Source organism: Schistocerca americana, chromosome 8, assembly GCF_021461395.2.
Source record: "Schistocerca americana isolate TAMUIC-IGC-003095 chromosome 8, iqSchAmer2.1, whole genome shotgun sequence".
NCBI classification, from domain to species: Eukaryota; Metazoa; Arthropoda; class Insecta; order Orthoptera; family Acrididae; genus Schistocerca; species Schistocerca americana.
Window position 1 is genome coordinate 450456779 of NC_060126.1, and position 14150 is coordinate 450470928.

Sequence of the window (14150 nt, forward strand, 5' to 3'; positions counted from 1 at the left end):
AGATGATTTCATCCCCATTATCCAAAGTGACCCTGGTTTTGACAAGATGTGGTTCATGTGGGATGGAGCTTGACCCCATTGAGGCAGGAGAGTTTTTGATGTCCTGGAGGAGCACTTGGGGACCGCATTCTGGCTCTGGGGTACTCAGAGGTCACTGGCATGGGCCTTGATTGACCGCCGCATTCTCCAGATCTGAACACATGAGACTCCTTTTTGTAGGGTTATATTAAAGTCAAGGTGTACAGCAATAACCCCAAAACCATTGCTGAGCTGAAAACAGCCATTCAGGAGGTCATCAACAGCATCGATGTTCTGACACTTCAGTGGGTCATACAGCATTTTGCTATTCGTCTGTGCCACATCAACGCCAATGATGGCAGATATATCAAACACGTCATAACCTAAATCTGAATATCTGCAGTTACGTTTTGTGAATGCTGTAGTTTGTAAGTAACTTACGTCTTTTTTTTTCCCCCATACAGTTCAATAACTGTCACCCTGTAAGAACTTAAGTGTAAAAGCATCCATTAATAATTTGTTTCAGGCACCAGAGAACATTACTACACATGGCCCAATTGGAGATAGTATGGCTCCCAACTGGAAGAAACTTTGCTGGGATCAAATTGTTGTCAAACTCCGGACCCTTGGATGTTTAGATTGACACATCGTGCGATGGCCTCTGTGTTATACTCGAATAGCGTGATACTTGCTAAAAATATGACAACTTGCTATTTTTCTAAGTACTGTCCTGCGCAGTGACTTTGATATGTATATTGCATCTCCTGTCCTACAGAGTGGCGCATGAGAAACCAGCCCTGAGTACAGACTGCTCGCCAATTACACAAGAATTGTTGCCCGCCATGAGCGAATATAACAACAAACAGATAATTACATAATAATTAGATAATAAACAAATAAGCTAATCCAAATTGATAGTGTTTATTACATTGCATTAGTGCTGAAAATAATCTCCTTCTGCTTCAGTGCATTTTTGCACGCACCCTAACTTGTTAATATACACTTTGCATAGCTATCAGTTCTCAAAATTTCATTGCGAATGTTGTCCTTCAAGTCTTCTGACGTTACTGGGTTATTTGTGCACACTTTTCCATTTAGACTGTCCCACAGATAAAAGTTACAAGAGATTATGTCCGACAAACTCCTTTGCTGATGGTATTTTCATCTGTGGATCTTTCATGAATTCGTGAGATTGACTTGTGTGAACTGTGACAGGTCACACCATCCTGTTGAAAGACAGCAAACGTACATACTGACAATACAAAACCTAGTCACAACAGCTTTGAAACGATAGATAACAGTTGGTCGGTGACAATGAGCAGTCTTGTACTCAGGACCAGTTTTTCGTGTGCCATCTTGTATAAGTTAGAATAGATCTCGTCTTTCGTGAAGAGATCTCCATCTTTCATTTAAAGCGATTTGAAGAAACCACAGTCAACATAAACTGAGGTGGCTAGATGGAGATTTGGACTTTAACGTGAGGCAGCCAGCTTAATCATTAAGTAATAAATGACTAATATCTGACGACTGTTAAGTGGGTAATCTCAGAACCCACTCCAAAGCCAACGAGAGAGTTGTGCATTGCTTGAGAAGGTACTGGACCGCAGTTTCAGCATCGAAATGCTGGAAGTGAGAGAACATTTGGGTGCTACAAGGTGAAGTACTATAAAACTTGCCTTCTTCACAATTTCCTCTGTGTTCAGGTTGTTGTACATGTCGAACTGTTGCTGCGTGATGGGTGGCAGCACTGCTTTTAGAGGCCTCTGTGAGGGAGAGTGATGTGTGGGGGCACTCGGCTGTGAAATGAGAGAATTTGTGATGTTGGCCATCCGCTGCAGGGGGCTCGCGGCTGCCGAAGACGCGAAGTCGTCAGCCGGGGTCATCGCTGGCGGCAAGATGGAATTGCTGAGAGGACTGCTACCACTCGTGGGGATTCCCGGCGTCGTTGCTGCAGACCCTCCACTTTGCTGTTGTCCTGGTTGACCTAAGCCTGGAACACCATTGCATCCCAGTCCAGTTACTTTCACTTCTGTCCACATGGTCACTGATATCACTAATATCTCTATGTGAGAGTTGTTCAGAAATGAATTTGGAAAGTTGTAGTTGTACTGTATATTTATAGTCGTCTATATATTTATATATTATATCTGACATTCCTTTACTAATTGGCAAAAAAAATTGATTAAATGTTGTTTGCGTAGGGGGTGGGCACGCACCTGGTTCAAGTTTGGGCCTTACAAGGGAGAAGGCACTACCGGCATGTCGCAAAGCATCTGCAACGGACTCGAGGACTTCCTTCTTGACGGCGACAGCTGCAGCTGCAGCAGATACAGGGTCGCAGTTTGCAGATGGGACTTCACCATTGGGAAGTTTCTCGTCCCTCTGATCAGCTGAAACTGTCGCTGGTTTCGGCATTGACAGGTCTTGGACTACTCCATTCAACTGCAAAGGAAACAGAAATACGCACGTCAAAAATTGCAGGTAGGTCTTCGAATATTGCTGCTGCACAAGCCAGGTCAGTTTCCATAACTGTTCTTTCAGTTTTACCTATGTGTTTATAAACTACAAACGCAGTTCCTATCAACTCTAAATCGAAGCGAGAATGTTGCTAAGGTAACTGCAAGGACACAAATTGTTTTTTGTAATAAGAATGTCCTGGAAAATAGCGTAACTTGCATAAACATGTAGAAAATAACCATCTATATCCTAATTTTTATTTAATCCTAACCAGTTTCGGTCAAATCACTCATAGTCAGATGCCATACCCTCCATAGTTCTCCATCAGTTTAGATTACTGGCTTTCGCCATTTTGCGTACGTGTCATGTTCTGCTGTGGCAGGTAATGTGTTGGGATTGCTAGGAATTGTATATTTTCGAAATATAAGTAAATGGTCTCTGTCTCTCTCGTTGGAGGTTTAGTGAAAACCCGACTGACCGTAAATCTAAGACAGGAGAAAAAAAAATGAGGCATTGTCGTTTTTGTTTCGTTTAGCTGTGAACTCACTAGTGTTGCCAGGGGAGGTGTGGCGGACGGGGAGTCAAACTGAATATGAGTACTGCACAAACTCTGGATCAGTGCAACCAGGACCATTTTCGAAACTTATACTGCCGTATGTGGACCGAGAGTTACGGTTTATGCGTTACACTGACCGCTATTCCTATTTGTGTCACGAGAAAATACTGTTAAATTAAAAGCAGCTACTCAAGAATGGACTCTAAAGTACAGGGCTATTACAAATGATTGAAGCGATTTCATAAATTCACTGTAGCTCCATTCATTGACATATGGTCACGACACACTACAGATACGTAGAAAAACTCAAAGTTTTGTTCGGCTGAAGCCGCACTTCAGGTTTCTGCCGCCAGAGCGCTCGAGAGCGCAGTGAGACAAAATGGCGACAGGAGTCGAGAAAGCGTATGTCGTGCTTGAAATGCACTCACATCAGTCAGTCATAACAGTGCAACGACACTTCAGGACGAAGTTCAACAAAGATCCACCAACTGCTAACTCCATTCGACGATGGTATGAGCAGTTTAAAGCTTCTGGATGCCTCTGTAAGGGGAAATCAACGGGTCGGCCTGCAGTTAGCGAAGAAACGGTTGAACGCGTGCGGGCAAGTTTCACGCGTAGCCCGCGGAAGTTGACAAATAAAGCAATCAGGGAGCTAAACGTACCACAGCCGACGGTTTGGAAAATCTTACAGAAAAGTCTAAAGCAGAAGCCTTACCGTTTACAATTGCTACAAGCCCTGACAGCCGATGACAAAGTCAAACGCTTTGAATTTTCAGCGCGATTGCAACAGCTCATGGAAGAGGATGCGTTCAGTGCGAAACTTGTTTTCAGTGATGAAGCAACATTTTTTCTTAATGGTGAAGTGAACAGACACAATGTGCGAATCTGGGCGGTAGAGAATCCTCTCGCATTCGTGCAGCAAATTCGCAATTCACCAAAAGTTAACGTGTTTTGTGCAATCTCACGGTTTAAAGTTTATGGCCCCTTTTTCTTCTGCGAAAAAAACGTTACAGGACACGTGTATCTGGACATGCTGGAAAATTGGCTCATGCCACAACTGGAGACCAACAGCGCCGACCTCATCTTTCAACAGGATGGTGCTCCACCGCACTTCCATCATGATGTTCGGCATTTCTTAAACAGGAGATTGGAAAACCGATGGATCGGTCGTGGTGGAGATCATGATCAGCAATTCATGTCATGGCCTCCACGCTCTCCCGACTTAACCCCATGCGATTTCTTTCTGTGGGGTTATGTGAAAGATTCAGTGTTTAAACCTCCTCTACCAAGAAACGTGCCAGAACTGCGAGCTCACATCAACGATGCTTTCGAACTCATTGATGGGGACATGCTGCGCCGAGTGTGGGAGGAACTTGATTATCGGCTTGATGTCTGCCGAATCACTAAAGGAGCACATATCGAACATTTGTGAATGCCTCAAAAAACTTTTTGAGTTTTTGTATGTGTGTGCAAAGCATTGTGAAAATATCTCAAATTATAAAGATATTGTAGAGCTGTGAAATCGCTTCAATCATTTGTAATAACCCTGTATATATTGCTATTAATCTCCAATAGTTTTTGCTCCAGAATTGCACGAGTTCATATCTATGTGGAAAGCTTGCTCCTTAATCCCTCATAAATTTAAATATGCAGTTTTATAGATCGTGATCATATGTTCCACGGTGCCTCCATTATAACAAGAAGTGTTATGAAATAAAGATTGATGTCAGAAAAGAATTAATTGCTATAAACTTAGAGATTGTTACAATCGGGACATGAGTTTTGTGTGACAATAGATGTAGCGAGTTTCAAGAGACTTCCACATGTCGCCAACCTTGCTTGCATCCATTCAAACTGTACATCGGCCCACTTACCTGCTGCTGCTGTTGCTGTTGTTGTTGCTGTTGCTGCTGCTGCTGTTGCTGCTGCTGCTGCTGCTGCTGTTGTTGTTGTTGTTGTTGTTGTTGTTGCTGCTGCTGCTGCTGCTGCTGCTGCTGCTGTTGTTGCTGATGCTGTTGTTGCTGCTGATGGCTCATGGCGGCTTGCTGCTGTAGAGCAAGCAGGCCAGCTGTGCTTGGGCAAGCAGAATTCAACTTGGCTAATTCTCGGTGATATGCATCCAATGCCATACGGATCTCCTCCTGCGTACGGTCCATTGGCCCAAAGCCAGGGAATAGTAGGCTGGAATAAGAGGAAGATGTTGTTTTATCGATTACCATGTGCAAAACTATGGCAAAGAAAATAAGTGTGACACGGCATATTCTTGCCAAAATCTGCTTTTTTGTTGTTAGGTGATTTATCAATTGACCGAACCAATGAATAGCAGGAAAATAAAATTCATAATCTTTATCAAAAGCACTGTGTCCATACCGCCAGTTCTGCACTGGAAACTTTCATAGCTTTTGTGTGTGTGTGTGTGTGTGTGTGTGTGTGTGTGTGTGTGTGTGTGTGTGTGTGTGTGTGTGTGGAGGGAGGGATAGAGGGAGGGAGAAGGGGAGAGAGAGAGAGAGAGAGACGACAGACCGTTTTATGTTACTGTTGCATCACTCGGTAAGTTTTCATAATTTAATGTAAATGTAATACCTTTGGAAAGGTTCGCGGGGTCCCCGCATGTGATCGTCCATGCGTCGCCCCATCAGCTTGGCCAGCTCCTCCTGGTAGATTCGGGCCACCTTTTCCTGTGGAATGTCATCATTTTCATATTTCTTGAGCCGTCGGTTCTGTGAGTTGTCCTTTCCACCCAGTGGTGATGGACACTGTGCACAACAGTAAAGATATAAGCTCGTCTGTTTGCAGCCTTCTGCAGCTGTCGACAGTTTTCAAGGCTATAAGTTCCGAATAAATTGTACACGATGACCGACAAGACAGCTGCAAAAGACTGATTTGCGATAAACTACGAAACTATCACTGAAAATCGGTGTGCGTACAAATAATGCCGACAACAAAAGTCGTTCTTACTACGCAGTGAGAACTATCTAGTTGAAATATTCAAATAAGATAAGTGAATTTCCATTATTAAAAATATGATAAACTGCTAACTCAGGTACAGTTAGAATATATTTCAGCGCTTAACTTCAATTCATATATGTAAACGTACGTTGGTAAATAAAATGTGTGGCAAGTAATTGTAATAACTGGCTGGCAGTGCAGCAGATGTTGCTCCTACCTGTGCGTGGTTCGGTGATTTGCTGTCACTGCTGTGGCTGTCCTCCACTTTCATCATCTGTGAAGCCTCATTTAGGATATGTGCGATTCTCTCCTCGGTCATGTTGTCTGCCTCACCCCTTCCAAATGGAGGCATAGCGGAGTCCTTTCCTGTAAGACAGTTACATACCGTGAGTGTAATTCATTGCTTTCTAGCGAGCATGTATTACAAATTTTATGAATTCCTTTGTTTCGCGCCGACTCCTGAAAATAAAGCCTTCGAAACCACTCCTCCAATAAGTTAAACTCAGGGCTCTTTTTACAAAAACATTACCGATTGGAAAGGGATTTGCCTGAGTTACTAGAGATCTAACATATGCAGTATGTCTAGCGGAAAATCCTGTTTATGATTCGCTTCGAACACCCACTGGAAATGAATGCAGTGATCTGGGTATGGTACAACAGAGCATAAAGCCCTATGAGTCTAGGTGTGAAAAAGAGTTGTTTGCCAGAAAATTCGAATGTCTACAGTAGAGCAACATTAAATTATTCCATTTCAAGAGAGAATCTTTCATTTTCCTGTCATAGTCTCCCTGAAAAATTTAAACCAACCAAAAACCAACGATTTCGCCTGTTCAAAATCGCTCTACAGGTCAGGTCGAGGTCAATAATTCTAGTTCGATCACACATCACTGTCACAGTTAGATAACTACTTTTTAAAAATATTACACAAAATTGTCATATTAAATAAATGTCGTTTAAAAACGATGCTTTCGTCGTTTAAATTTAACACCAAATTGATCTGTACAGCAGTGTAATATCATATCCGTATATTATAGTGCAGCTGGGGAAGTGTTGGACTATTTTCTCTACAGTGGAAACCGCATTTACAAAAATAAAAAAGAAGCAAAATCAAACAACTAAATTTGGTAAAAGCATTATAATTTGATTGTATTTTCTATGTAATTGTCCTCCGCTTCGAGAATAACAATTAGTGTTATGAGAAACTGTAACACTAAACAAAGCCATTCGTTTAGTTTTGCTTCTTTTATGAGCAATGCTGTAGCAAAGGGAGGAGCAGATATGCTAAACCACGGCTCAGAGAATGTAGTTAGATGACTAGTACTGTTAGACTCGACCGTAAGCTATAGTGTTGGTTTCATTGAACTAAGCTTACTCCCCCCCCCCCACCTCGAAAGCGTAAATACAGTAATGCGAAGAAAATTTGCATGAGAAATTGAGCCCATAAGTTGTAGGAGTATAACTGGTAGTGCGTTTCATATGATACTGATATTAATCATTGCTAAGAAGGGAAATAAAACATAATGCCCTCGAACAGAGGAAGTTCTTTCAGCGCCTACATTAAAACGAAAGCAAGTTACATTGCGCAGGAGCAAAAATTTTCATTATTGTTCTAATTCGAAGTTTACATCTACCACCTCAATAAGTAACCCAAAGCTGCGGTTTTATCACAAGGAGCAGCAAAATGAAATGTCGTGTGGCTAGGGCCTCCCGTCGGGTAGACCGGTCGCCTGATTCAAGTCATTTTAGTTCACGCCACTTCGGCGTCTTGCGTGCCGAACAAGGAGCAGTGTCTATGGGGTCTTATAACTAGGAGAGCTACAGGGTAGTTATACTCTATACAGACAAGTCCTATTTCGGGAGAACATTGAAAATATGAGCCAGTAAATACAAACGGAGTTCATTGCTGCTTTAAATAACTGCTCTCGAACTGGCCAAAATAGGCTACGTCAACTAGGTAAAAATTTACGATACTTCTTCTCACCACACTAAACGTAATCAGTTGATGGTGGTGGGGTGGGAGATAAATAAGATTATCATTGAAACACTGCACCAGAGCGCCTGTCTCGAGACATATTTTGTACCTGCTTGTAACAGTTTTAGCAATTGTGCTGTCCTCAGAGGTACACGTGAGACTTCCGGTAAGACATATAGGGTTAATCTGCGAGGAAGTACCTTCTCCACTGAAGATTGGAAGATATCTCGAGGTAGTGTATTTTGTACCCGCAACTGTGATATTCTCAGTGGCACAGATAAGGCTTCCGGTACGACACATACACTTCGTCTGCAAGGAAGAGCGCTAAGTCCAGGGGACTGAAGACCTCAGATGTTAAGTCCCATAGTGCTTAGAGCCATTTGAACCATTCTGACTGCATCTATGTTACAACAATGTTCTATAAACGTATGTGAAACACTGTATAGACATGACCTATGCACATTTATTATTAGGTGAACTCTATTTTTCTACAGTTGAAATATCAAAATTATTAATGTGATTTGATGGCTACAATAACATTTTTTATGGCACTGACACTCATTGCTTTTAGAAACAGTCGTCATAATTGTCGAAATATTTGTTCTATTTCCATTGATGCCTGTATAGAATTTCCTGTCAAGTTTCTTCAACCAAATTAGTTCGGCATGTAGATCGTCCATACTGGTTGCGGATCGTATACAGTTCGAGTATTTTCCCACGTAAGGACTTTAGGGAGAAATGGTCCAGGACCTTCCCCTAATGTACTACAACCTGATCACCCCCCCCCCCCCCCCTGCAGCACTGAACTCGTATTCGGAATGAATAGGATTCAAAATATTCCAATACTTGGTGCTGACGTGACGTCAAAGTCCTTCTTCGCAATGATTTCCACTCTTCGAATAGCTGAAGACCAACTTTCATGGTATACGACCCACCACTGACACAGAAGTGATTTTTTAGAGACGGTCTAGAATATTAGACGATGTGTTTTTGGTTTCTTAGCGAATTTACGATTCTATTTGTTTGCACAATATTCACAAGTTTGACCAAGACATCTTCTCAAGTGCTGCGAGAGGTAGTCTGGAGCCGGTACTGCAGACATGAACAATGGATTAGATAGTACCGGTGTACTGTAACTGGCGTGTCAACTAGCTAACAAGCGGGAGAAGTTTTAGAGATTGTGCGTTCGTCTTGGCCAGTGGACAATCTAGGTGTTCTAACCAGCTGCGATATCTACTAGACGATCGTTCATTCGTACATTAGCCGTACAAAGGTGCGTTCACACCTGTGCGCCTTGCGCACGGCGGACTGAGCTTGTCCCACATGCAAGTAGAGGGGCTTGTCTCCCCGCCTGCTATGGGGAGACTCGTGAGCACAGTTCAGAGGGATCCGCGAGTTTCCACAGGAGCATGCGCTTCCTTACCTCGTTCGTGCACCGGCTGCAAGCGCAGGGGAAGTCGCACAGGTGTAAACCCACTTTAACGCATGTTTCAGCCGTTCTTTTGTGGATGGAATCTAGGCAACGAGTACGTCTATGAGCGTCCCTCGCAGAACCTGACGAACACAATTTGTACAGAAAATGGAATCGTCAGCCCAGCTAACATCCAGGGTGTTACAAAAAGGTACGGCCAAACTTTAAGGAAACATTCCTCACACACAAATAAAGAAAAGATGTGATGTGGACATGTGTCCGGAAACGCTTAATTTCCATGTTAGAGCTCATTTTAGTTTCGTCAGTATGTACTGCACTTCCTCGATTCACCGCCAGTTGGCTCAATTGAAGGAAGGTAATGTTGACTTCGGTGCTTGTGTTGACATGCGACTCATTGCTCTACAGTACTAGCATCAAGCACGTCAGTACGTAGCATCAACAGGTTAGTGTTCATCACGAACGTGGTTTTGCAGTCAGTGCAATGTTTACAAATGCGGAGTTGGCAGATGCCCATCTGATGTATGGATTACCACGGGGCAATAGCCGTGGCGCGGTACGTTTGTATCGAGACACATTTCTAGAACGAAGGTGTCCCGACAGGAAGACGTTCGAAGCAATTGATCGTCGTCTTAGGGAGCACGGAACATTCCAGCCTATGACTCGCGACTGGGGAAGACCTAGAACGACGAGGACACCTGCAATGGACGAGGCCATTCTTCGTGCAGTTGACGACAACCCTAATGTCAGCGTCAGAGAAGTTGCTGCTGTACAAGGTAACGTTGACCACGTCACTGTGTGGAGAGTGGTACGGGAGAACCAGTTGTTTCCGTACCATGTACAGCGTGTGCAGGCACTATCAGCAGCTGATTGGCCTCCACGGGTACACTTCTGCGAATGGTTCATCCAACAATGTGTCAATCCTCATTTCAGTGCAAATGTTCTCTTTACGGATGAGGCTTCATTCCAACGTGATCAAATTGTAAATTTTCACACTCAACATGTGTGGACTGACGAGAATCCCCACGCAATTGTGCAATCACGTCATCGACACAGATTTTCTGTGAACGTTTGGGCAGGCATTGTTGGTGATGTCTTGATTGGGCCCCATGTTCTTCCACCTACGCTCAATGGAGCACGTTATCATGATTTCATACGGGATACTCTACCTGTGCTGCTAGAACATGTGCCTTTACAAGTACGACACAACATGTGGTTAATGCACGATGGAGCTCCTGCACATTTCAGTCGAAGTGTTCGTACGCTTCTCAACAACAGATTCGGTGACCGATGGATTGGTAGAGGCGGACCCCATGCTAAGGAGGGTGGATGCATGTATCCTCGCTAACGGAGGACATTTTGAACATTTCCTGTAACAAAGTGTTTGAAGTCACGCTGGTACGTTCTGTTGCTGTGTGTTTCCATTCCATGATTAATGTGATTTGAAGAGAAGTAATAAAATGAGCTCTAACATGGAAATTAAGCCTTTCCGGACACATGTCCACATAACATATTTTCTTTCGTTGTGTGTGAGGAATGTTTCCTGAAAGTTTGGTCGTACCTTTTTGTAACACCCTGTATCTACTACCGGTCACTCCGGGATAAAGGGACACTTCGGAAACAGAGTAGCTAGAGCAAGGTTTGGCTCGTTGCAGCGTGTAAGGATGAAATATTTACAAAAGACTGTAATTTGGACAGGTGACTGTACAGTGGGGTGTATAGTACAGGTAGTGCGCGTCGCCCATGGAGCAGACCAGTAAGAGTGATAGACCCACGTGCTGAGGTAGTACAAAAAGCAACAGACACGGAAGGTAGGGTAGACCCGGGTGCCAGAAGAACCGACTATAGACAGACGGAGAGAGACAAAGAGAGGAGAGAGACAAAGAGAGGAGAGAGAGGGAGAGAGAGACAGATGGAGAGAGAGAGAGAGAGAGAGAAGCAGGGTTTGGCGGCGAGCGCGAGACGACGAGACGAACCTATGAGGTGCGTCGTGAGGCCCGGGTGGTGGTGTTGGAATAACCAGTCGCGCGGCGCGGCGGCGGCGCCGGCGCCCGCGGAGGGCCCCAGCCGGTCGTGCAGCGCGCTCGCGGCCGCCACGGGCACGGGGCTACCGCGGCTGGGCGGCGAGTGCATGCCCGCCGTCGGCGTCTTTCTCGCCTCTACGCCACTGCGGCCCAGACCTTGCAACCAGCGGACAACAGCCGTCAGCGCCTCCTGACCCACTCACTACACAAGTTAGGTGTTATCCGCCAACTGGTACCAGTCTCGCCACGCTCTGCAAGTCTATTTGAAACACACTTAGATCTACAACTATATCTATAGCAGTCTTCGATCCATCCCGATCCAAAAGTATCACTGCACGGCGTACCTTCCTAAGCGCAGTACGCAGCCCCTATTAGAGAGTACTTGCCACTACACTGAATTTCATAATTTCTGAATTCTCTAGAAGCAGCATTTTTTTTTCTAAACGATTTACAAAGCCTACCTTCCAGAATGAGATTTTCACTCTGCAGCGGAGTGGGCGCTGATATGAAACTTCCTGGCAGATTAAAACTGTGTGCCGGACCGAGACTCGAACTCGGGTGACCTTTGCCTTTTGCGGGCAAGTGCTCTACCAACTGAGCTACCCAAGCACGACTCACGCCCCGTCCTTACAGCTTTCCCACGAAAGGCAAAGGTCCCGAGTTCGAGTCTCGGTCCGGCGCACAGTTTTAATCAGCCAGGAAGTTTCAAATCCCATCTTTCTTGAAAAATTAGGATACAGCGTCTCACGATGTTCGGAAATGACAGAAAATGGGAGGAAGGAAATGTTTAAATTTTACGATCGTGTCACTGATCCAAGTCCCATTACACAACGAGAGTAACTGAGCTGTCCTAACATCCTTGTCAGTCATATATGCAGCATATGTTGACGGACATTTTCTGTTATACTCTTGTTTTCAAGACGTTTGAAAGCTGCTTAAAAAAAGTAAATGGTTTATTGTAAAAGATCCGGATTTGCCTCGGTGCCACGGTAGATAAAAAAGTTTACGTTTCAGCCGTCCGGGAAAGCACCCGTCTCCCTGCGTACTGTCGCAGTAATGAATACCACTATAGTACTGCCACATGAACCAATTTCTGCTGTTTAGCTTCTATCTTTTCTTTTCCTCTGGATTCAGTATCAGTTGCCTTTGTCCTAACTGGAAACATTACGTCAAGGATAAGATACTGCATTTTGCATCTTGAAAAATCCAAATAATCCGAATAATACACTATTCCCTATTGGCTTTTATAATTTCGTATGTGTATAACGTTAACTGACTTTTCGCTCTGCTTTATCAATATTCAACGAATACTGTCATTGCACTTCACTTATTTCTGGGAGGCCTTAAGTAACTTTCTAGAAAATTATATAAATTACAAACTTGGGCTGCAACTGTTGTGACGTTTGCAGAAAGTTGTTATCTCTGCAGCTCCAGTACCCGAAGAACATTTCATCCACACAGTTTGGACTGGAACAGCGGACACGTCCGACGACAGTTTTTATCATTTTCAACGAAATCGACGCAAATGAAATGAAAACATCTCCAAAAAACTTTGTTACTCAAAAAGCATCTTAGAAACTTTCACTGTCAGATTAAATTAGAACAACAATTTCTCGTAACATATGCATTGCTCACTAACGACAAGGTATATAACAACAACATTTCTGGACCAAAAACACTGATATTTACACTGAGACACATTTTCTGCGTACATTTCATTTAATACTACATTCTTAATTAATATGGAAATAAGCAGTCACAAATAGAAACAGAGCTTCACTTGACTGGTACCATTTAGAAATAACATACATGCTTCCGCGCTATAAGCATGTGCGATAACATAAACGTGTCACTTCACTTTTAACTGATGACAAGAGGAAAACTGTTTTGTGTTGCAGGAGCCTGTATATCGGACGATAGAAAGACCTGTTCAGAAACCTTTCGACGGAACTTAACGTGAACGAAACAAAATACAGATTCTGAAATTATGGAAACGACTGCATGTAATTTGTTTTATGAATTTTTACCACAGGACGTAAGTTATGACAACTTTTTCCTTTTGTCGACAGGAATGGAGGGAGGAGGGGTGGGAGAAATAAGATGGAATTATGCTGCAGTTGTATTCCATCAAACTTCTTTCAGAACTTTGAATAATGAGCGAGTTGTAGCCAGTGTTGACGCAACGATTTCTTTACCTTCAAACGTGATTTGCGAAAACCAACCATTATGATTTTGTATAATACAGAGTGGACGAGAAGTGTGGGGGGAAAAAGCGTCTCGTGATTTAAATTAGTACAACGTAGTTAATAAATAATAGCCGGGTCATATGAACAAAGACCAGTATATAATGGGCAAACTGCATAAAAATGTAATTTTGGCGGTTGGCACCATCGTGTGGAACCACAATACTGCCAGCAATAAGTAAATAAGGAATTAATATTTTAGTGACCCCCCTGACTTTTGCTTACTGCGAATGAATGTAATAGACCAAAGTATTTAAGCGTGTAAATGAATCTGATGTTTCTGCAGAGAGAGATTCGTGAGTGCGAAGAGAATTAGCCACTATAATCTAACTTAGGTAGATACAATTAATATAAAGACAACGTTTCTGAGAGCTTTGCGTGTCGGGAACGGATCGCATGCTTAACCGAAGCGGGCAGAGCAGACACAGACTGAGGCTCAATGTCCCCGGATCTACGCCTGTTTGTTTCTTTTTTCTTTTTCTATTAATTTCAGATGGTAAGA

General features: G+C 43.4%; 1 protein-coding gene across 1 annotated transcript in view; it reads right to left on the reverse strand.

The window, feature by feature from the left end:
- The window catches only part of LOC124545916 (homeobox protein cut), a 167350-nt gene that overhangs the window by 10110 nt on the left and 143090 nt on the right, over positions 1–14150 (reverse strand). The window contains exons 7-11 of the mRNA XM_047124877.1: positions 6198–6346; positions 5615–5787; positions 4906–5212; positions 2235–2460; positions 1695–2008 (exon numbers count right to left, since the gene is read on the reverse strand). Of these exons, the coding sequence (XP_046980833.1) occupies positions 1695–2008; positions 2235–2460; positions 4906–5212; positions 5615–5787; positions 6198–6346 (1169 nt within the window). The remainder of the gene's footprint in view (positions 1–1694; positions 2009–2234; positions 2461–4905; positions 5213–5614; positions 5788–6197; positions 6347–14150) is intronic.